Raw genomic sequence first — 20,830 nt, forward strand, 5'->3', positions numbered from 1 at the left:
CCTAGTGGTGCAATTGTGCCTTTCTCATTTGTCCAAACTACTTATTATGTGCAATACAATGGTGGAAATGTATATTACTTATTCAGTATGATTTGCACATACATACAATGGATCGACAGCCACGACTTTGAGATATTATGTGTCGACACTGAAACATCGCTTGAAACCAGCGGCGAATCAAGGAGGAAGATCCGGGGGGTCCGGGCCCTGCTGCAAATTTTCAACTTGTTACGAAATTTTAAACTAGTTATAATTTTAAAGTAGCAACCTCTCACTGCATTCTCCTACCTAAGCCTATATAAGCTAAAAAAGGGCCGGGATTAGGTTGACGATTTTTAGAGTGATTGCATAACCTTTCTATATGAGAAAGGCAAAAATCGTTTTTCTCGAAATACGCTAAATGGCGCTGGTCATAAGATAGCACAACAGTGACGATATACGAGTGCCAGGAGGCCGACCAGATACTACATGAGCTCGTAGAGCAGTTTTTCTCAGTCGAAACCCTGGGTATAATGGAAGTCGCCCATCCTGAGTGGGCGGAAGTTCAACGATCAAATGGAATCCTGATAGAAACCACTACCAGATGGCGGTTCGGCAACTATAGTACTTGGAGAGGCGTATGCAAAATGATTTGTTCATAGGTGAAAGCATGATGAGACAGCTGAGATTCAGGCGAAAGGGAACGTACACAAAGCGGAAGGAACTCGACGATTCGGATCCACGGTCTACGTGAAACTTGCCTTTAGGAGCGGTCATTATTGTCAAGAAACCGACCAAAGTTCGTATCTTCTGCGATACCACGGCCAAGTTGGATGGGGTTGCACTCAGCACGCTGCTGTTGAAAGGGTCGGATCTGCTAAATACGTTGCTCAATGTTCTATATAGATTCCGAGAGAAACCGGTCAGTCTGTGCACGGATCTGAAGGAGATGTTTCACCAGATTCAGATTCGGCGAGAAGATTGACATGCGCAACGATTGCTTTAGTGGGACGATCCGACACAAGTCACTGTTGTGTTTTTGATGTTCGACGTGTTCAGCACAATTTGTGAAGAATTTTGACGCCAGGGAGCATTTGAGAGAGTATCAACCTGCAGCTGATACAATAATCCGGAAGCATTACGTCGATGACTACTTGGACAGCCCTGACGATGTTGACGAAACTGTGAAGCTGGCACACGAAGTCAAACTGGTCCACTCTGTCGGTGGATCCCATCTGCGGAACTGGCTTTCGAACTCCACCGAGGTTCTTGCACGGGTCGGTAAGAGTGATCCAGTCAAGGAAAAGTGTGTCCACTTGGACAAGAATAGCTCAACTGATCGCGTGCTCGGGATGTACTGAAAGCCAGTCGACGATGTCTTGACGTATGCAACGACGCTAGTGGTGGGAGCGGAGCTTCCAAGTAAGCGCTAGACACTCCGAGTAGTAATGAGCCCATTCCGGCGGGATCGTTGTTCGTTTTTTTCCTAATCCACAGTAAGGTACTGTTACAGGAGCATGGGATCAATAGATTCCGGACGAGTTGCTTTGAAAATGGAGGCGGTGGATGCATTTATTTAATCATCTGGACCAGATCAGCATTCCGCGCTGCTACTTTTCTCAACATTCTGTGAGAGATATGTCGCTGCAACTGCATATCTACGTGAACGCTAGCGAAGAAACTTATGCGTGTGTCGCTTACTTTCGGGCGGTATTTCCGGATGAAATTTCTACTCTATCTCTTTTGCTCACGACACTAATATACTGAATGCTCCGGACAGCGACAATCCTAACCTAGGTGCTACTGCTTATACCAATGATGAAGATGATGCCAATCTGTTTTACTCCCTATTAAGGAAAAATATATAACTATGAGTCCACGTGGACAGTTTTTACACCCCTATCTCATCTCCATGGACAAGAGTAGACTTTTTCGTACCCTTCTCCCTAAATTGTGCACATGGTATATGGATGACCCACAAAACCCATAAAAGTTATATCAACAAAACCGCTTACGTCTGGATTTCATGTGAAATGAAAATTATGAAAGATAGAGCTTGCAAGTCGTCAGCAATTTGTCTACAATACACAACTTGAAAACAGTGAAGCTATATCTTAATTCCTAAAAAGTTTAATTTTAGATCTTGATAAAATCAGAACTACTCTGGCTACTTACCTACCAGATTAATTTTAGTACAATTTCATCGAACTTTTGACTTCAATTACGGTGAATTTCAGAACCAAAATAAAAAAATAGCTTTTCAAATTTTCCTTGCATGCTTCAAAATGCTGGAAATCTCACTTAAACAAAATACTTTCCTTACAAAAAGACTACCCGTATTATATTAGGGAACAGACACAACTGCCACCTGATTAACATTAACATTATTACCGGAATTGATTTATACGTTACTGCTCGGAACTCAAGTACCGAATTGTGTGAGAGCAGATAGAGTGTAAACTACCACTTACGCCACTCCAATTAGACATCGCTGAACATTTTTTCTGCTGTCGCTCACGCCCCACATCATTCGTTTCAGCCTCTTGTTACGAGCGTACAAGAGGCTAGCAAGTGATATAAATTATTATAATTAATTTCATTATATTCGACTATTTTTCTCCGCTTCCCATTGCAGATTTTCGATAGCAGTTCAAACAACACCCCCAACAACGGACAACCGGCTCAATTATCAGAGAAAGTATGACCGCACAATCTTCGGTTACAACCGATTGGATCAGTTCGTGCTTCCACCGTTGCAAATTTGATCGTTTAGGCGATTTAATAAAAGACTTGAAAAAACAACATTTGTTTGACTTACCGGAATAGGTTATCCGAAATCATCAATGTCTCGATGGCCTGAGCTTCGGCTGCCCTAGTTACGTGCTTCTTACCGTAGAATGCTTTTGCCGGTTCACATTGCAACGTTGTGTAGAACTGTTCCAGCGCTTTGACTTCACCTGCGGCCTTTGTGTCGGACATTTTAACAACCACTGCCGGATCCAGCAGGACTTCTGTAGGTTGAGTGAATCGTTGGATAGTAAATTTCAGGCAATTATCAGATAGCAAGCAATTTGGTTACCTTTCAGTGAGTGCTTGAACCCAGACGACGAATGGACCAACATGAATTTACTTTTATTCTCTAGTAGCACCTGTAACAATGCAAATAAATAAGCGTTAACGATATATTGGACCACATAGGAGTGTAGACGTAAAAGCCCCAAAAATCTTTATGAACATCCAAATTCAAATAAATTACAAATCACCATCGCACTCAAGTGTGCACAAGAGAAACACCATTATCATATACCTAAGGTTGTAGACTCGTAAAACGATTGTTGGATGGAATAGCTGTTAGGGCATGTACGAGAAGTGATATTCGCCAAAGATCTAACCGTTCCACGATGGTCAAAAAGTAATAAAAAATAGTATAAACTTGTGAAAAATAATCTAACTAGTGCTAATTAGGTACTAGCTTAGATACATCGTCTAATATAATTATGGTCTCTACACCATTTCCAAGTGTGAGAAACGATTCATTGGCCTAAAAATCCACGAAACACCTATAAAAATAAACTTTAATTTCTTTTTATTATTTTTCTAATGCTTTGACACCTTTGATAATTTTGTGCGAAGGGCACTAACATGTACGGATTGATCAAGCCAACCAAATAAAAAAGTTGTAGCAACTCTCACCTTATTATCAGTCTTGACGGCCTGCTGGAACATGTACTCGTAAAACTGATCCTTAACGAATCCTGGTGACGCGAGCAGCACGCACTTGACAATATCAAAGTTTACATGCCGAATAATACCCTGGATCAAGGAATCGTAAAACTTCGCTAGCCCTTTCTCGTGCTGCTGCACGTTTCCCTTGCGTTTGCGTGGAATCGACACATCGATCTTGCTACGAACCAGCGTCATGCTGGACGTTATCAGGCAGACGTGAGCCAGACCATCCTGCATGATGACTGCTGCTACGTCTGCGCTTTGGGTCACATCGCAAGCCATTTCAACTCGATCCAAGGCAATCGAGTCCCATTCCTGTTTGGTGAGAATAAATTTACGGTTTAGCTCTAGATCTAGCGTGTGGTAAGCTCCCATCTGAAACGAGGATAATGGTTGCCTGAATAACAAAGTAAATTGTGCAAAGTGCATTCCTTACTTTGACGAACTGGTTCTCCTCAATGTTACGACCTTTGAGGCGTAGCACCTGAGCTTGTGTATCGAAATCGATTGATTCAACGCTAATGGTAAGAGTGGTACGCACTCGACTGCTTGTTGATGATCCCGTCGCAGTTTCATTTTGAACCTACGGATAACCAGTTTAATTGGAGCTCTTTTATACAACAAAATCAATTGTAATTCCATTAAGTACGAGATTCCTTTTTGCTAAATACCTTACGAATCGTACTGCTTCGCACTTGATCTCCCTCGGCGATCAAGTTATAAGCATGCCACATATCCTCCGGTTCTTCTGGGATCAATGTAATGCTCCTGATTAGGATAAAGCATATTCAATTTTACGAGGTTTCATATTATTTAAAGTTTACCCGTCGCCGGCCTTGTCCAGGTTTTTGTAAACCAGCTTCATGTTCACAGTTTTTTCGTTAAAACAGATCTAAACACTTTGCGATTACTATTATATTTAAAGGTCATTTGAAAATGCTAGCGGTAAACTTTCGTGCGTTATAAAATGTATTCATTTTACCGGTGATTTTACGACGGCTAGAGTTTACACTGGCGGACTGCGACGGAATATCATTGCGAAGAAAAACGTAACGAGAGAATGATCCACGGTAATGTTGTCATCATGTTTGGTTATTTTTATGCTTGGGGGAATTGTCAAAATGCTATAATGGAAGCTGTCCAGCATGCCGAAAAGCGTATGAAACATTACATATTTTGTGAGAGCATGTTTGGCAGCGTAGAATTTCACTTTTGCCGACCATGGATAATGAAGAGTTACCAGTTACACCGAATTGATTAAAATCGAGCAAGATGGGATTGTGATCAATATGGTATATATACACGCCACCCAAAAACTACCTAAAATTCAGTACTTTTGACTCAATCTCGTGGTATCGTGCAGAAGGTAAAATTAGGTAAACCGCGTTGAAGGTAGTTTCCATTTAACTACGGCAAAAATAATAACTCAACCTTCAGTTTATTTTTACTTAAATTTAAGTTGAATTTACCTTATTTTGAGTATACCCCAAACAACTTAAAAGTACCTTACTGCACGGAAGACCTCGACTGAGTCGAATCTCTCGTTTTGTTTTTGACAATCCTAATAAGTGCGAAAGCGACGCACAACTCAAAAGTTAAGTTAAGTTTAAGTTAAAAGAACTTATGCTGTAGGTTATTTTATGGTTGCGTGTAGGTGTGACAGAACGCACGGTTTGCTAGTGTTGGCAACCAAAAATATGTAAAAAATCCAGAAGCAGAAGGTCGACGTCATAGCGTTAAAACGATTCAATGGGAGCGGAACGAACGGTATGACGGTAGCAAGTCGATTTATTTTGTGATCACCCACACCACTCTTGTAAGATTCATCTTACGAATACCAAAGTGCCATCTTGGCCATATCTGTATATATGACATTGGATTGTGATTAGGCTGTGCACGTTGACAAAGTCGATAGTACCTTGCTTTTTACTGTGAGACCCGTTTACCAACACTGCCATTTAGCTGTGAAGCAATGTTGGTAAACATGACTCACAGTAAAAGTCAAATTTATGTCGACTTTTTCACCGTGCACAGCATAATTACGGATAGATTTGGTACAATTTCCTCGGAAGTCCGTACACTAAGAGAAATTATATGGTAACTCTTACCATATGAGGAGGTTAACGCGACTTTATCAGTATAGTGGGTTTCAACTGACTATAGCATTAGGTGACATTAACTATAAGCATGTTCAAGTTTACTATACAACAGCTTTGTACCATAATAGTAATATTGAATATTCTATTGTAAGCATGACAATTGTAAGTGTGATGCAGAATGCAACAATATGTATAGTTGTCTTGACATGAAATTGTTTGTTATGACTAACCCAGTAGAATAGAAGGATTTACCATAATAGTAAAATTATACACCTTGTTGTATGAATGACCATCGCATGTTGGATGCTTGACAAAACAATAAGCGTAGTCACCACAACCTTAACCTGTTTGTAATAACTAAAACAACGAAGTTTTGACATTTTGTTACCTGGTTATTTTTAACAGGTTATATTTTGATTTTAAGATGATGCTGGAAAATATAACCAGATGGATTTTCAGTTAAAGCGAATTTCTATCAAAATTACTCAAGCGATTCTTGATTTATTATCATGATATATATAATTATTACAATACTAATTGTTGATGATGATACAAGTCTCGTTTTTTCTGCCCTCACGCTATATTTAAAGAAATAGAAAAAAATATGATTGCAAGACATCAAAGTCCACCTATTAGATAAAATTGTAGTATTTACTCACCTGATGCAATATTAATAAACAAAACAAAGATGCGGAACATAACCTTCTATTTCTTCAGACTTCGCAACCGATTCTTAGTATTCAGACCATTTGAGGGCAAGTCCTACGATCCTATTTGGTCCATTACAAATCTTCCTGGTTGGGCACGAGCATATGTGTAATCAATGAGACAAGCGTCTTACCGCAATAATATAATTGCAAAAACCGAAAAATGTTTGAAATACGTTCGTATATCACGTATAACATTTTTCACTTTAATGGAGGCATCTTGTGAATACACACGATCGGAACGCTCAAATTGACAAGTTGTATAGTCAGTAGTAGAACACAGCATAGTCGGTTGAAAATCACTATACGCAAAAGATATGTTTGACAAGGATCAGGGTCACATAAACAGTGTATGTCGTTATTTTAAGCTTTACATTCTTAGAACAACTATTTGTTTAGTCTTCACGTCGAATTATTACATTGTGCAGAAAACAATACAATGAAAAGTTGTTATAACAATGGCACTTGATGACATTGAGACCATTTTCATATTAACGTTATTTTTAATAGTGATTCAGACTATTCCATTGTCAGTTTTAAGCTTATAAACATTGTTGCCTTAAACATGCTTAAATCGTCATGAATACCGACAGCATAGTTGAGCAGTTTTGGATATCTATAGTATTTGTCATGATACTACAGTTTAGTATTACTGATCTCATAGTTATTACTACTATTTCAGCGAATAGTTAAAACAACCACAAAAGTCCGGTCCCAAATACTATACTTTTTTGCTCAGTGTAGGAATAAATAAATTTCAAATTATTTTTTATTTATTTTATTTTATTGTTTTATTTACATCAACGGATCTCTTGACCCCAGTGGTGGTTAATGATTACATTTAATGATAGCTTAAAACTTAGCTTTAATCGTATTCCTCGTCAAGTGGAACTCAAAAACGGTGGCCTCTGTTGAAAACTGGCTGAAGTCCGATAACAGCACTGTAGCGACCGTTTTTGGTTTTTCTGAAAGGTTTTACGTAGTGCTCGAATACGGGCGTGAAGGTTCGAGGCGTTCGAGAATTGTGGGACAAATTAATCTGGCAGACAGTAAGTCAGAGACGAATATAGGGCTCGAGAGCGGTCTCTCCGAATGCATTCGTAGCTTTGTTTCGTCATGGGGGACTTCGAAGGGCAAATTGTATGAGCCGGAGTTGAACGGATTTGATTCTGTCACGCTGTTTTGGTAGTACGGACACAGATTAACAGACATATCATATGTCCGGACGAACCGCACAGCCAAAAGAAAAGTTTTCTCTTTCGTTGACTTCAGAATTTCTCCTAAAAATGAATTTTGACAGTTGACTTTTGAGCCCTGGTCATATGTTTGTCGAGATATACTCTCAAACCTATTTTCTGATTTTTAAAGGAATGTTGAGAAAATGATGTTTTGTTCATTTTCATTTTTTATCCATTTACTCCGGACCCCGGGTAAATTGATACACCCAGGGTCCTATTAACTTATCCTTTGAGTGCAGCCCAAAGTTAATACGAAACCAAAATTAATGTAATTGACAACAGAATTTCATTCAATTGGGTCATTAAATGAGAAAAAAAACGTTTTTTATTACTTACATCGATAAAGCTGAGCGTGATTGCAACAATGTTTTTTCCAGCTCAGTAAGATTGCGTACGGTGCAAAAACCAGCTGAACTAGTTTTACGTAAAATTAGAACAAAAACGGCCCCTTCGTCTTTTTAAAGATGGGGCCGTTACATACATTAAGTTACATTAAGAATATTAGCAGACACCATCGTGCACGTCGTCGTTCTTAAGATTTTCGCCCAGTATACATTTAACAGCGTGTTCTATAATTATCCAAAAGAAGAGAAATCATGAAAAACTGAGGAGAATGTAACACACATTCTGAAGTTATGTTGCAATCGGAACACCAAAAAAATAAAATCTTCATTTAAGTAGCAGTGGTTTTGGTATAGTATTTTTTTCAGAATTCATCATCTATTTCATCTGCCCTGAGGTGCTGCAAAAAATTGAATTTCTTCCTCAATATTTAATATCTTGGAAAAACTCTATTCAACTTTTTTAAACACATAAAACATTTGTTTGTTAAATAAATTTAAAAGTTGCAAGGAAATTTTTGCGCGCGATTTTTTCCGTTGGACGTTTCTGTTAGATATGATGTAATGAAAAAAGCTCTAGATTCGTCCGGAATTTCTCCTCGAAGTGAATTTTGACCAATGCTGTATATATACACTGAAAAAAAAATCCAAACGTTAATTCTATTTGCTTCAAACCGCTTAAAATTCATATGAAGAAGAAATGCTATTGTTATCACGCGCACACGTACCTTCTATGTGTCAACTGTATAAACTACGTATGCACACACATAAGTTATATGTGCATATTGTTATAGAATGGGGTTTTATGTGCCTAAGAGTCATTAAATGTGAATGTAAGATTAATATTTCTTGTAAATACACACATAAGGTTTATGTACCAGCAAATAGTGTTTATATGCCTCCGTTAATTGCAAAAATCTATGTGTAAAATCAATAGGCATAACGTTTACTTTTTTTTTGAGTGTAGGTGTGGCAGAACACACGGTTTGCTAGTGTTGGCAACCAAAAATATGTGAACAATCCAGAAGCACAACGGGTCGACGTCTTAGCGTTCACACGATTCAATGGGAGAGGAACGACCTGTATGACGAAAGCAAGTCGATTTATTCTGTGATCACTCACACCACTCATGTTAGATTCATCTTACGAATACCAACGTGCAATCTTCGCCATACCTGTATATATAACATTGAATTTTGACAGCATGCATATTGGCCCTTTTCAAAAAGCGAGCAAGACAAGACGAATAAACGGTACAATACCGTTTCATTGAAATATTTCAATTCATGGCGACGTTGAATAAAAGGCTAACCTGGCGCGTATCATTCAACACATTAATCGGTAATGTTTACGTGCTTTTGGCCGTACAATTTTTATTACGGTTTATCATTTTGTGCCGAGTTTTAATTTCTTGATTACTGCCTAAATCCACGTCAAGTTCATCTAGAAAATAGTGCTAGAAAACTATTCCGACAATGGCTTTGCAGATAGCGAGTTCTATAAAACCGTGAGATCATAATTTATACCGATATCAGCATCATGTTTCAGAATCGTTTCGGTGTTTTCTCTTTCAGACCGAATGATAAGCCAGAAGCATACTGTCGGGTCTGCTTCTCTTCTACGAATATAAAGCCGCTATTAGTGGCCATAGAACCATTTTCACAACACATCAGCCAGCTTTTGTGGAAACATCTTAGCATCCAGTTAAAAGCAGAGGATTTCCCTTGTGCTTTGTGTTTGATCTGTCAAGAGAAGCTAGAGGAATTACAAATATGTAACGAGGATGGACTTTTAGACGAATGGAAAGACGATGATCTGATGGAATTCAAAAGAATTGGCCGAGCTGTCAATAAAGCAATTCGAAGTCAAAGACGTGCCACTAGAAAGCGAGCGGTTTCCAAACAGAATAAAAAGTTGGCAAACCCACCAAGCGCTAACCGCGTGGTATTGCCATTTCATCAACTTGATGATGGACGATACAGATGCAATTTATGCCCTATTCATGTGTTTGATCATATATCAGCATGCATCAAGCATTACCACGAAAGCCATCCAGATTCAACACTGAGTGAGGTGTCATCTGGAAACAACAATTCCGCCATTAAAGGAAATGAACCGAAAAAGCAGCCTTACGTATGTGCGATCTGTTCGGTTAGCTTCGATCGTATCGATGATCTGATAGTGCATAGAGAGATGCATAAAGCGAATAAACGCAGGGAAGAGCAGTTCGATCAAACGTTGGTTTCCAATGCTAGTTCTAGCAGTGCTGCTGACATGGGAAACACATCGACTAATGGCACAACGAATCAGGTTTTCAGATGTCTAATCTGCTCAATTGGGTTCTACGATATTGATGCTCTAATTCAACACAGAAACACAACCCATGATACCGTCAATAGGAAAATCCCGAAAAGGACGGAAGAAATTGTAGCGAGTGCAGCTCCCGAGAGCGACGTCATAACCTTCATCGATGACTATAAATGCCCTCATTGCGATCAGCAGTTTGCACAATCGAAAGCATACTACTTTCATATGAATGTGGTACACGATCTGAATATGTGCGACACCTGTGGTGAATCGTTTCCATCGGCATCCACCTTGGTTAAGCATCATACAACACATCGGTCCTTGGACTACCCGTGTGATGTTTGTCCAACTTATAGATTTTACACCAAACAGGCACTAGAGCAGCATAAGGCTCGCAAGCACCCGGTGAATCTTTTTGAAAATGTAGAGTTGAATGCTGTCGTTGATGCAGGAACCGGCGAGAGCAAAAACGATGGTCTATATTCTGAATTGCTGATGACATGCAGTGGATGCTTTTTGGCCTTTCGGACGGACGAAGAGCTGAATAGTCATTATGCAGATTGTCCAGCTCGGGGATTTTTGCAGGGTACATCCGATTTTATGGTAAATGATGAGGATAAAATTGTGGAAATAAGTGACGACGAACAATGAGGTAAGAACATGATAATGCAAATAGTGCTTTGATAAATTGCCTTTGTGATTGATGATATCCTGAATAGTGTAATGCTTAAATGCGAATCCAACATTTATGTTTCAATTTTGTTTGAGATATATTCGAACCTGATTGATTCTTTTAGAAAATGGAATTGAGTTTTGTTTCGTTGAACTTAATGAAAAATTACGCAAAAAATCGGCATGCAGTGATTCCGTAGTCGATTTTTTGGCCTTTTTATTGCAATTTTAAGACATGTAGGCTACTTGTAAAATGGACTTTCGGGTATTAACAGATTTGATCGATGAAACATTTATGTTCTTTTCACATTATATGTTAATCCAAATTCAAAATAAATGCGATTCGTATGATTACAACTCATTATCCGCCCGTAATTCTCAAGTTTCCATTTATTAAAACTAAGCTATGAAATCCAATTCAATCATCATCCTCAAATTTGATGTGAGTATTAACCTTTTTCAGCAGTTTTGTCCGCCCGCGCAGTTTTTCCACCTTGACTTTCTTGTTCAGCTTGTCCTCCCGGTCTCGTTTAATCTTATCCCAATAGGTTTTCTCATTCTCGCCGCTCAATATTTGTGCACTGTACTCCGCCATGCCGTACTCTTTTACCAGCTGATTGGCCGAGCTGGGCTTATCCACTCGCACGAATGTTTCCATGTCGCCTTCTCTCAGATCAATGTATTTTACATATGCATATTGCTTCAGTTCTGCCTTGAAGTCCTTGATGTTGGCGCATGGCACGCGGAATTTTATGTTAACTATCAACCCAGGTTCAAACGAGAACAGTGGCTGTTTGTTCTGTTGGTCCTGTTCTTCGAGTTTGATAGCTTCCGCTGCTGCCTCTTCGTCCGTTAGAGCACCATAAAAATTGACCCGCGGCGATGATCTAACAGTTTTTGCAACGGACGTCGATTGATTCGGCGTTCGACTTTGGTTAGGCTTACTGAATTTCGTAGAGTTGAACAATTTTTTTAATTTCTTTGCTTCTACTCTTTGCAAGTTTAGATATTTATTACGTAGTCGTCGCCATTCTTTTCTAGTGTGAAATATTATAAAATGTTATTAACTTTTAAAAAGAATCATTCAATTTGAATTACTCACTTGGCCATAATTTTAAGCTCGTAAACTTTGTCATCCTGTTGAATTTCCTTCTTAATTCCACTAGGTCCTCTACGACGTCGTCTTTTTTTCTTTGTATCCTCTTCGTGAGCCTTCTCTTCATCTTTGCAAACTTCATTTTCGCTGTGAAAGTCTTCGTTTCCACTATCTTTATTGGTATCCGTATCTGAACTGTCGCCATCATCCCTTTTGAGTCGTTTCGGCGGAGGCATCAAAAAATCTTCATCTTTATTTTCTGTCATCTCCGACTGATCTTTGTTGTCATCTTGCTGTCCGTCGTTTTTTGCTGTGTCCTCGCCAGTTTCCCTCATTTTCATTTCTTCCTCCTTTTCCTGCTTAAAACTGGTAATACTAACCAGTTTATCCGGCTCCGTGCCTTCGTAAGTTAGTACCCCGCCAAACGCCTGAAATGTCTTTAAAGCTTTTTGTACGCTGGATTCCTTCTCGAATTCGATAAACCCAAACTCTTTGATTTTCTTCGAATACTTAAATTTTGGCAGTGACACATACGCCACCTTACCATAGGCGGAAAAAACATTCCGCACCCAGTCGTGGTCAGCCTTCGGGGGGAGACATTCAACGTATATAGTACATTCTTCGCAGTTCGGACGCTCCGTGTGTTCGGTTATCCTACGAACCTTGCTGCGATCTTCTGACAGCTGCAACAGCTCGGAGTTTTTTAAAGCTATTACAATATCCTCGACACTATCGGTAAGTTTTTTAATGCGATTGAATTTAAGAAATTCCGACAAGGCTACAACTGCGGTAGAAACAACAATAATCTAATATGCTCATGAGTTCAAGAAATAATTTACTCACATGGATCATTTTTGATACATTGTCCCAGATATCGATCCTTGGACAGATTGGCATCCGAAAAATAGAACTCCATCTGCGACCGAATAGCATTGAACTTGTATTTTTTACGATGTCGACCTTTTTTGCTGGGCGATTCGTTCTTGGTATCGTGCTCGTGTGGCAACTTTTCGGTAGAAGTAGCCACCGGTTCCATCTCTATTTTACGACGGTTTAAAATCTAAAATATCAAGAACAAAAAATTTATTTAATGTTAGATTCTTATTACTACTAATTAAATTACTATATTTTTAATAATTACGATTGAATGAAATCCGCAAATCAGCGGCAAACGTTTTATTGTTGTTGTTTCGTTTTCGGCGTGCTTCACTGGCTTTATCGTTGATGGTTAAATCTAGAGAAAATTTTCAATAGGACGTAAGTAACATTGAGAGCCTCTCTTTGTTTACTTTCTCTTTCGTTTATTACGACGTCATTACAACACTTTGAACTAATTTTCCAGTACATATCGAAAGCCGACGGTTTTTACTAGAATATTATGCAAAGAGTAGAGTAGTAAATGTTGAAATGGCCGAGTAATGAACAGAAGAGAAAGACCCCAAAGAGAATCTCTCATTGTTACTTACGTCCTATTGAAAATTTTCTCTAGAAATCTGCTTTAATTTCTCGACAAACATATGATTACGGCCTAAAAGCCAACTGTCAAAATCCACTTTTGATGGAAATTCCGGACAAACCGTTACTAGCTGAGCACATTTCACAACAGTTTATGAAAGAGAAAACTTTTCTCTTTCGTTTACTACCAACATCTGTGATTGGCATGTAACGGTTTGTCCGGAATTTTCATTTAAAGTGGATTTTGACAGTTGGCTTTTAGGCCGTAATCATATGTTTGTCGAGATTTAATTTAATTTTTAAAAAGGGCGTGGAAACATATGATATTTATTGCGCACTTCCCACCAACCTGGACTCCGCACTTTCAAAGTGCGCGTGATCTCAAAACTGCGAGCGTCAAAGCACATGTAGTTTTTTGAATCTGTATACAAAATAGCCCTCGCAAGTAAACTGGTGATCCACTCGTTTGCCCGGTTTACTCAAATTTATGGGTTCATTCCGTCTTTTAAACCTAAGCAGTTCTTTGAATCTGCATGCCACATTACTTCGCAAGCAAACTGTTGATTCAAAGAGTTAATTCTGCTTCCAAACATGAGCAGTTCTTTGAATCTGTATACCAAATAGCCCCCGCAAGCACACTAATAATCTACTCGTTTATCTATTTTTTCAAAAATAAGTGTCGATTCCTTCTTTCGAACAAGAGCTGCTTTGAATCTATATACAAAATAGCTCTCGCAAGTAAATTGGTGATCCACTCGTTTGCCCGGTTTACTCTAACATATGAGTTGATGCCTTCTTTCAAACATGAGCAGCTCTTTGAATCTGCATGCGTAATAAGCTCGCAAGCAAACTGATGATCCACTCATTTGCCCGGTTTACTCTAATCTGGGGCTTAATTTCTTCTTTCAAACATTTCTATGTATCTGTACTCAAATCGAAATGAATGCACATTGTGACAGTAGCATTTTTATATCATAAACCCATTGACCTTTCTACTCCCGTTAAAAAGGAAACGGTGCCGAATTATTTCATGAGGAAAACAAAAAATTGCACTGCAAAAAGCGGTTGAGGTTAGGTATGTCGTGAAGCAAACAAACCAAACTCCTTTAGTTTGACCAACGACACGACTAGACACTGGCAATCCAAAACTGTATCGCAAATCTGACTACCCCTCAGTGACTCAGGTAACTGGTACTGTCAAATATGACTTTTGGTTAAAGAATGTATGAAACTAGGAACACTGAATAGGCTGTTGTTATTTTTTCCAAATAATTTGTTGCATCGCTTGGTTACGCAAGAAAAAAACAAATGGACAAGAAAACAAACCGTTTGCTTTTTAAAATAGGTAATAATAGTAATTAAAACTATTTTTCAAACCAAGGGAAAATAACTATTTTCTGTGATTAAAGTGCACTAATATTTATACTGTTTTCAGCGATCTATACATGATCTATAATTGATTTTCTGAAAAAATGCGAACACATCTTCATGTATTGTGATAGTTTTGGATGACTGGGGGCCACCGGTGAAAATGAGGACATAGTTTTCAACCCAACGGAACTAGTCAAGTCTCACATGTGCAAGATCTATACCATGGACCGGAGAACTGATTGCTGCAACTTGGATTGATAATTTCGACGAAACACTGTGCTGATAGTGCTGCATAAGGTTTCGCCTTTGCAATGTTAATGAAGGCCACCAACATTACCAAATCCTTGGAAACGGACATTTGAAATGGATACAAATTTTTGCAAAGGGACTATTTTCTGACTTGTACTAGGTTCAATTCCTAGTGATTTCTAGGCCGTCCTACCAGTCTCGAAGGATATAGTGAGCTACATTCACGAGTAGCCGATAATAGGAGTCTTGCCCAAAACACCTCAAGTCTTCATGCCATATGACGATAACAGCCACATGGTTGTTGATATCCACTTATAGAGCAATGAATTTGAAAACTTAGTTTGTGTAATTGCAAAATAAAATCAGCCTTATTCTGCATTACGACGGATCACATTTTCGAACGAATGTGGTTTGATCGAAGAAGGCTGTTGTTGCCGTCATTGAAAATGCGAATTTTTATTATTTATTAACAGATTAAGGCCGAAGTGGCCTGTGCCGTATACAAAAGATTCCTCCATTCCACTCGGCCCATGGCCGCGCGTCGCCAGCCACGCAGTCTGCGAAGGGTCCGCAAATCGTCTTCCACCTGGTCGATCCATCGTGCTCGCTGCGCGCCACGTCTTCTTGTACCCGTCGGATTGCAATTGAGAACCGTTTTCGCCGGGCTATTGTCCGACATTCTGGCTACGTGCCCGGCCCACCGTAGTCGTCCGATTTTCGCGGTATGACAGATGGGCGGCTCCCCCAACAGCTGATGCAACTCATGGTTCATTTACCGTCTCCATGTGCCGTCTTCCATCTGCACTCCACCGTAGATGGTACGCAGCACTTTCCGTTCGAAGACACCAAGTGCGCGTTGGTCCTCCACGAGCATGGTCCAGGTCTCGTGCCCGTAGAGAACTACCGGTCTAATCAGCGTCTTGTAGATGGTCAGCTTCGTACGACGGCGAACTCTGTTCGACCGAAGTGTCTTGCGGAGGCCAAAGTAAGCACGATTTCCTGCCACGATGCGTCTACGAATCTCTCTGCTGGTATCATTGTCGGCGGTCACCAGTGAGCCCAAGTACACGAACTCTTCAACCACCTCGATTTCGTCGCCACCGATGCAAACTCGAAGCGGGCGATTCTCATTTTCTTCTCGTGAACCTCTTTCTATCATGTACTTTGTCTTCGACGTGTTGATGGCAAGTCCGACGCGCTTGGCTTCTCTTTTCAGTCTGATGTAGGCTTCCTTCATCTTCTCAAAGTTTCGTGCAATAATATCAACGTCATCGGCGAAGCCAAGTAGCTGAACGGACTTTGTGAAAATCGTACCACTCGTGTCGATCCCTGCTCTTCTTATTACACCTTCCAGCGCAATGTTGAATAACAGACACGAGAGACCATCACCTTGCCGTAACCCTCTGCGTGATTCGAAGGGACTCGAGAGCGTCCCTGAGACACGTACTACGCACATCACCCGATCCATCGTCGCCTTCACTAATCGCGTCAGTTTGTCCGGGAATCCGTACTCGTGCATCTGCCATAGCTGATCTCGATCGATAGTGTCGTATGCGGCTTTGAAGTCGATGAACAAATGATGTGTGGGCACATTGTACTCGCGGCATTTCTGCAGTACTTGACGAAGAGCAAACACCTGGTCCGTGGTAGATCGTTCGCTCATGAAACCCGCCTGGTACTGCCCCACGAACTCTCTTGCAATTGGTGATAGTCGACGGCATAGTATTTGGGAGAGTACCTTGTAGGCGGCGTTCAGCAGGGTGATTGCTCGGTAATTACAGCAATCCAGCTTGTCGCCCTTTTGGTAGATAGGACACACGACACCTTCCATCCACTCCTCCGGTAAAATCTCCTCCTCCCAAATCTTGGTAATCACCCAGTGCAGCGCTTTAGCCAGTGGCTCGCCACCGTATTTTAGTAGCTCGCTTGGTATTTGGTCAACCCCAGCGGCTTTATTATTTTTGAGCCGGCTAATCTCCTCCTAGATTTCTTGGAGATCCGGAGCCGGTAGTGTAATGTCTTCCGCGCGTGCTCCCAGGTGCGTTACCGTGCCATCCTCGTCGTCTGCTGCATCGCCGTTCAGGTGTTCTTCGTAGTGCTGCCGCCACCTCTGGATCACCTCACACTGGTCCGTGAGAAGATTCCCGTTTGTATCTCTGCACATGTCGGCCTGTGGTACGTGGCCCCTGCGCGAGCGGTTCAACTTCTCGTAGAATTTCCGTGTGTCTTTAGCGCGGTACAGCTGCTCCATCGCTTCGCGATCTCGGTCTTCCTGCTGGCGCTTTTTGGTCCGGAAAACCGAGTTCTGCCGGTTCCGTGCCTGTTTATATCGCGCCTCGTTCGCCCTCGTGCGGTGTTGCAACATTCTTGCCCATGCTGCATTCTTCTCTTCGACTAACTGCTCGCATTCGCCGTCGTACCAGTCGCTTCTTCTGTCCGGGCCCACCGTACCTAGTGCAGTGGCTGCGGTGCTACCTATGGCGGATCGTATATCTCTCCAGTCATCTTCAAGGGCAACTGCGCCTAGCTGCTCTTCCGTTGTTAGTGCCACTTCCAACTGCTGCGCGTATTCTTGAGCCACTCTGCCATCTTGTAGCCGCTCGATGTTTAGCCGCGGCGTTCGGCTTCGACGAGAGCTATGTACTGTCGAAAGTTTTGAGCGCAAGCATACTGCAACCAGGTGGTGGTCCGGATCTATATTCGCACTGCGATAAGTGCGGACGTTTGTGATGTTCGAGAAGAATCTACCGTCGATTAGAACGTGGTTGATTTGATTTTTTAGTTACTTGGTCCGGTGATCTCTTTGTGGATATCTTTGCGAGGGAAGAAGGTGCTTCGGACTACCATTCCACGGGAGGCTGCGAAGTTCACACATCGTTGGCCGTTGTCATTTGATACGGAATGCAGGCTGTTAGGCCCGATCACCGGTCTGTACATTGCCTCCCTTCCTTGCTGTGCGTTCATGTCGCCGATGACAATTTTCACGTCTCGCAGAAGGCAACCGTCGTATGTCTGCTCCAGCTGCATGTAGAACGCTTCTTTCTTGACGTCGGGTCTCCCTTCGTGTGGATTGATGATGCTGTAGTTGAAGAAACGGCCTTTGATCCTCAACTTGCACATCCTTGCGTCGATCGGCTGCCACCCGATCACACGTTGGTGCATCTTGCCCAGCATTATGAAGCCGGTTCCCAGCTCGTTGGTTGTACCACAGCTCTGGTAGAAGGTAGCCGCTCGATGCCCGCTTTTCCACACCTTCTGTCCCGTCCAGCAAAGTTCCTGCAGCGCCACGATATCGAAGTCCCGGGGATGTAGCTCGTCGTAGATTATCCTGTCACATCCTGCGAAGCCGAGCGATCTGCAGTTCCATGTTCCGAGTTTCCAATCGTGATCCTTTATTCGTCGCCTGGGTCGTTGCCGATTGTTCTGGGTCGTATTCTCTTCTGTATTGTTCGTTATGTGGGTTTTTTAAGGGGCGGCTTATAGGGCCTACGCCAACCACCTGTCTCGCCGGTGGGCCATCGTGCCAGGACTGCTTAAGGTCCCACCTGGGCACCAGGACAGGTTTACACCTTCCGAAGAAGGGTAACCCCCCCTTCCCTGCCAGCATACGACCAAAGTTCCCACCGGGGTTGGTTACCCGATCTTCACTAAGGTTACTCGTATCCCAGTCGACGCCACGAGGAGGCCAGGGCTAGGAGTTACTGGGCAGGAAGCTAAGGACCGCAAGTGGGGTCTATTTTATGCTTTCAGGTACAAGAGGCTTACGCACTGCCCAGTCATTGTCGACTATGCGAACCACATTCGTTCTAAAAAGCGATACGTCGTAATGCAGAATAATGGGGAATATATTACAAAATATAATAAAAAATGCTGTGAACACAATTTTAAAACTAGAACTTTAAACAAATGCGTCATTAACCCTCCGGAAGTCGCGCTTATGGCCCACTGAACGGGCAGCCGCTGGTGCTCCAAAACGATTTCGCTAGATTTTCAGAGCAGCGTGCACTCAGTACACTAACGCGACTATCGGAAGGTTAACAACTAAAATACGGTTTATAAATATATCAGAAGATCTACATTTGGTATATTTCAGTATTGTGCCACGTTCCTCATACAGCTTAAATACTTTATCCGGATTCGCTCCGACCACAAGTGATGTTTTGGTTCGTGATGGAGCAGCAAATTTTTTTTTATACTTCGCGAATCTCTTAGAATGCAATCCATAGCAACTTCAACTATTCATATCCTCGAAATTTGTCAAACTAGCCGTTGTGGGACAACACGCTCCGGTCGCATATGTTTCATGTTGGTCAGGATGGCTCGTGGAAGATAACCTCTAGAAGTAGTCGCTTATGGCCCACTGAACGAGCAACCGCCGGTGCCCTATGACGATTTCGCTAGATTTTCAGAGCAGCGTGCACTCAGTACACTAACGCGACTATCGGAAGGTTAACAACTAAAATACGGTTTATAAATATATCAGAAGATCTACATTTGGTATATTTCAGTATTGTGCCACGTTCCTCATACAGCTTAAATACTTTATCCGGATTCGCTCCGACCACAAGTGATGTTTTGGTTCGTGATGGAGCAGCAATTTTTTTTTTATACTTCGCGAATCTCTTAGAATGCAATCCATAGCAACTTCAACTATTCATATCCTCGAAATTTGTCAAACTAGCCGTTGTGGGACAACACGCTCCGGTCGCATATGTTTCATGTTGGTCAGGATGGCTCGTGGAAGATAACCTCTAGAAGTAGTCGCTTATGGCCCACTGAACGAGCAACCGCCGGTGCCCTATGACGATTTCGCTAGATTTTCAGAGCAGCGTGCACTCAGTACACTAACGCGACTATCGGAAGGTTAACAACTAAAATACGGTTTATAAATATATCAGAAGATCTACATTTGGTATATTTCAGTATTGTGCCACGTTCCTCATACAGCTTAAATACTTTATCCGGATTCGCTCCGACCACAAGTGATGTTTTGGTTCGTGATGGAGCAGCAATTTTTTTTTTTATACTTCGCGAATCTCTTAGAATGCAATCCATAGCAACTTCAACTATTCATATCCTCGAAATTTGTCAAACTAGCCGTTGTGGGACAACACGCTCCGGTCGCATATGTTTCATGTTGGTCAGGATGGCTCGTGGAAGATAACCTCTAGAAGTAGTCGCTTATGGCCCACTGAACGAGCAACCGCCGGTGCCCTATGACGATTTCGCTAGATTTTCAGAGCAGCGTGCACTCAGTACACTAACGCGACTATCGGAAGGTTAACAACTAAAATACGGTTTATAAATATATCAGAAGATCTACATTTGGTATATTTCAGTATTGTGCCACGTTCCTCATACAGCTTAAATACTTTATCCGGATTCGCTCCGACCACAAGTGATGTTTTGGTTCGTGATGGAGCAGCAAATTTTTTTTTATACTTCGCGAATCTCTTAGAATGCAATCCATAGCAACTTCAACTATTCATATCCTCGAAATTTGTCAAACTAGCCGTTGTGGGACAACACGCTCCGGTCGCATATGTTTCATGTTGGTCAGGATGGCTCGTGGAAGATAACCTCTAGAAGT

At 41.4% G+C, this 20,830-nt stretch overlaps 4 protein-coding genes across 6 annotated transcripts in view; 2 read left to right on the top strand and 2 right to left on the bottom strand.

Moving 5' to 3' along the window:
• LOC131685163 (uncharacterized) overlaps positions 1–2,781 on the top strand; it is a 33,460-nt gene extending 30,679 nt beyond the window's left edge. For both annotated transcript variants that reach the window (XM_058968658.1, XM_058968657.1), the window contains exon 3: positions 2,615–2,781. In XM_058968658.1, coding sequence (XP_058824641.1) covers positions 2,615–2,744 — 130 coding nt within the window. In that variant the 3' untranslated portion in view covers positions 2,745–2,781. The remainder of the gene's footprint in view (positions 1–2,614) is intronic.
• LOC131685156 (protein pelota) overlaps positions 1–4,804 on the bottom strand; it is a 58,026-nt gene extending 53,222 nt beyond the window's left edge. Inside the window, exons 1-6 of the mRNA XM_058968646.1 lie at positions 4,530–4,804; positions 4,377–4,473; positions 4,142–4,288; positions 3,673–4,080; positions 3,059–3,128; positions 2,798–2,990 (exon numbers count right to left, since the gene is read on the bottom strand). Coding sequence (XP_058824629.1) covers positions 2,798–2,990; positions 3,059–3,128; positions 3,673–4,080; positions 4,142–4,288; positions 4,377–4,473; positions 4,530–4,570 — 956 coding nt within the window. The 5' untranslated portion in view covers positions 4,571–4,804. The remainder of the gene's footprint in view (positions 1–2,797; positions 2,991–3,058; positions 3,129–3,672; positions 4,081–4,141; positions 4,289–4,376; positions 4,474–4,529) is intronic.
• Positions 4,805–9,420: 4,616 nt separating this feature from the next.
• On the top strand, positions 9,421–11,070 carry LOC131685149 (zinc finger protein 629-like). Its single transcript, XM_058968636.1, has 2 exons — positions 9,421–9,597; positions 9,665–11,070. Exons 1-2 carry the CDS (start codon positions 9,566–9,568, stop codon positions 11,046–11,048), a joined length of 1,416 nt encoding a protein of 471 aa, XP_058824619.1. The 5' UTR covers positions 9,421–9,565; the 3' UTR covers positions 11,049–11,070.
• A 33-nt stretch (positions 11,071–11,103) lies between these two features.
• On the bottom strand, positions 11,104–13,431 carry LOC131685147 (la-related protein 7). 2 transcript variants are annotated; one of them, XM_058968630.1, is made up of 4 exons: positions 13,307–13,431; positions 13,009–13,225; positions 12,172–12,949; positions 11,104–12,106 (listed from the first exon to the last, which is right to left on the bottom strand). In XM_058968630.1, the coding sequence occupies exons 2-4, from the start codon at positions 13,199–13,201 to the stop codon at positions 11,488–11,490; spliced, it is 1,590 nt and encodes a 529-aa protein (XP_058824613.1). In that variant the 5' UTR covers positions 13,202–13,225; positions 13,307–13,431; the 3' UTR covers positions 11,104–11,487. The 2 variants fall into 2 exon arrangements, with proteins under 2 accessions (XP_058824613.1, XP_058824614.1); XM_058968631.1 differs by having other exon boundaries at positions 13,289–13,369.
• Positions 13,432–20,830: the final 7,399 nt, after the last annotated feature.

This window comes from Topomyia yanbarensis, chromosome 2 (genome assembly GCF_030247195.1).
Source record: "Topomyia yanbarensis strain Yona2022 chromosome 2, ASM3024719v1, whole genome shotgun sequence".
Taxonomy (NCBI): Eukaryota; Metazoa; Arthropoda; class Insecta; order Diptera; family Culicidae; genus Topomyia; species Topomyia yanbarensis.

What these genes read in the sequence shown, in the direction of transcription:
- LOC131685147 (XM_058968630.1), bottom strand. Translation starts at nt 13,201, where the DNA reads ATGGAACCGGTGGCTACTTCTACCGAAAAGTTGCCACACGAGCACGAT. An exon ending in ATGTATCAAAAATGATCCAT is followed by an intron (nt 12,950 to 13,008) that starts GTGAGTAAATTA and finishes TTTCTACCGCAG; the next exon opens with TTGTAGCCTTGTCGGAATTT. An exon ending in GAGCTTAAAATTATGGCCAA is followed by an intron (nt 12,107 to 12,171) that starts GTGAGTAATTCA and finishes ATTTCACACTAG; the next exon opens with AAAAGAATGGCGACGACTAC.
- LOC131685149 (XM_058968636.1), top strand. Translation starts at nt 9,566, where the DNA reads ATGGCTTTGCAGATAGCGAGTTCTATAAAACC. An exon ending in ATAGCGAGTTCTATAAAACC is followed by an intron (nt 9,598 to 9,664) that starts GTGAGATCATAA and finishes TTTCTCTTTCAG; the next exon opens with ACCGAATGATAAGCCAGAAG.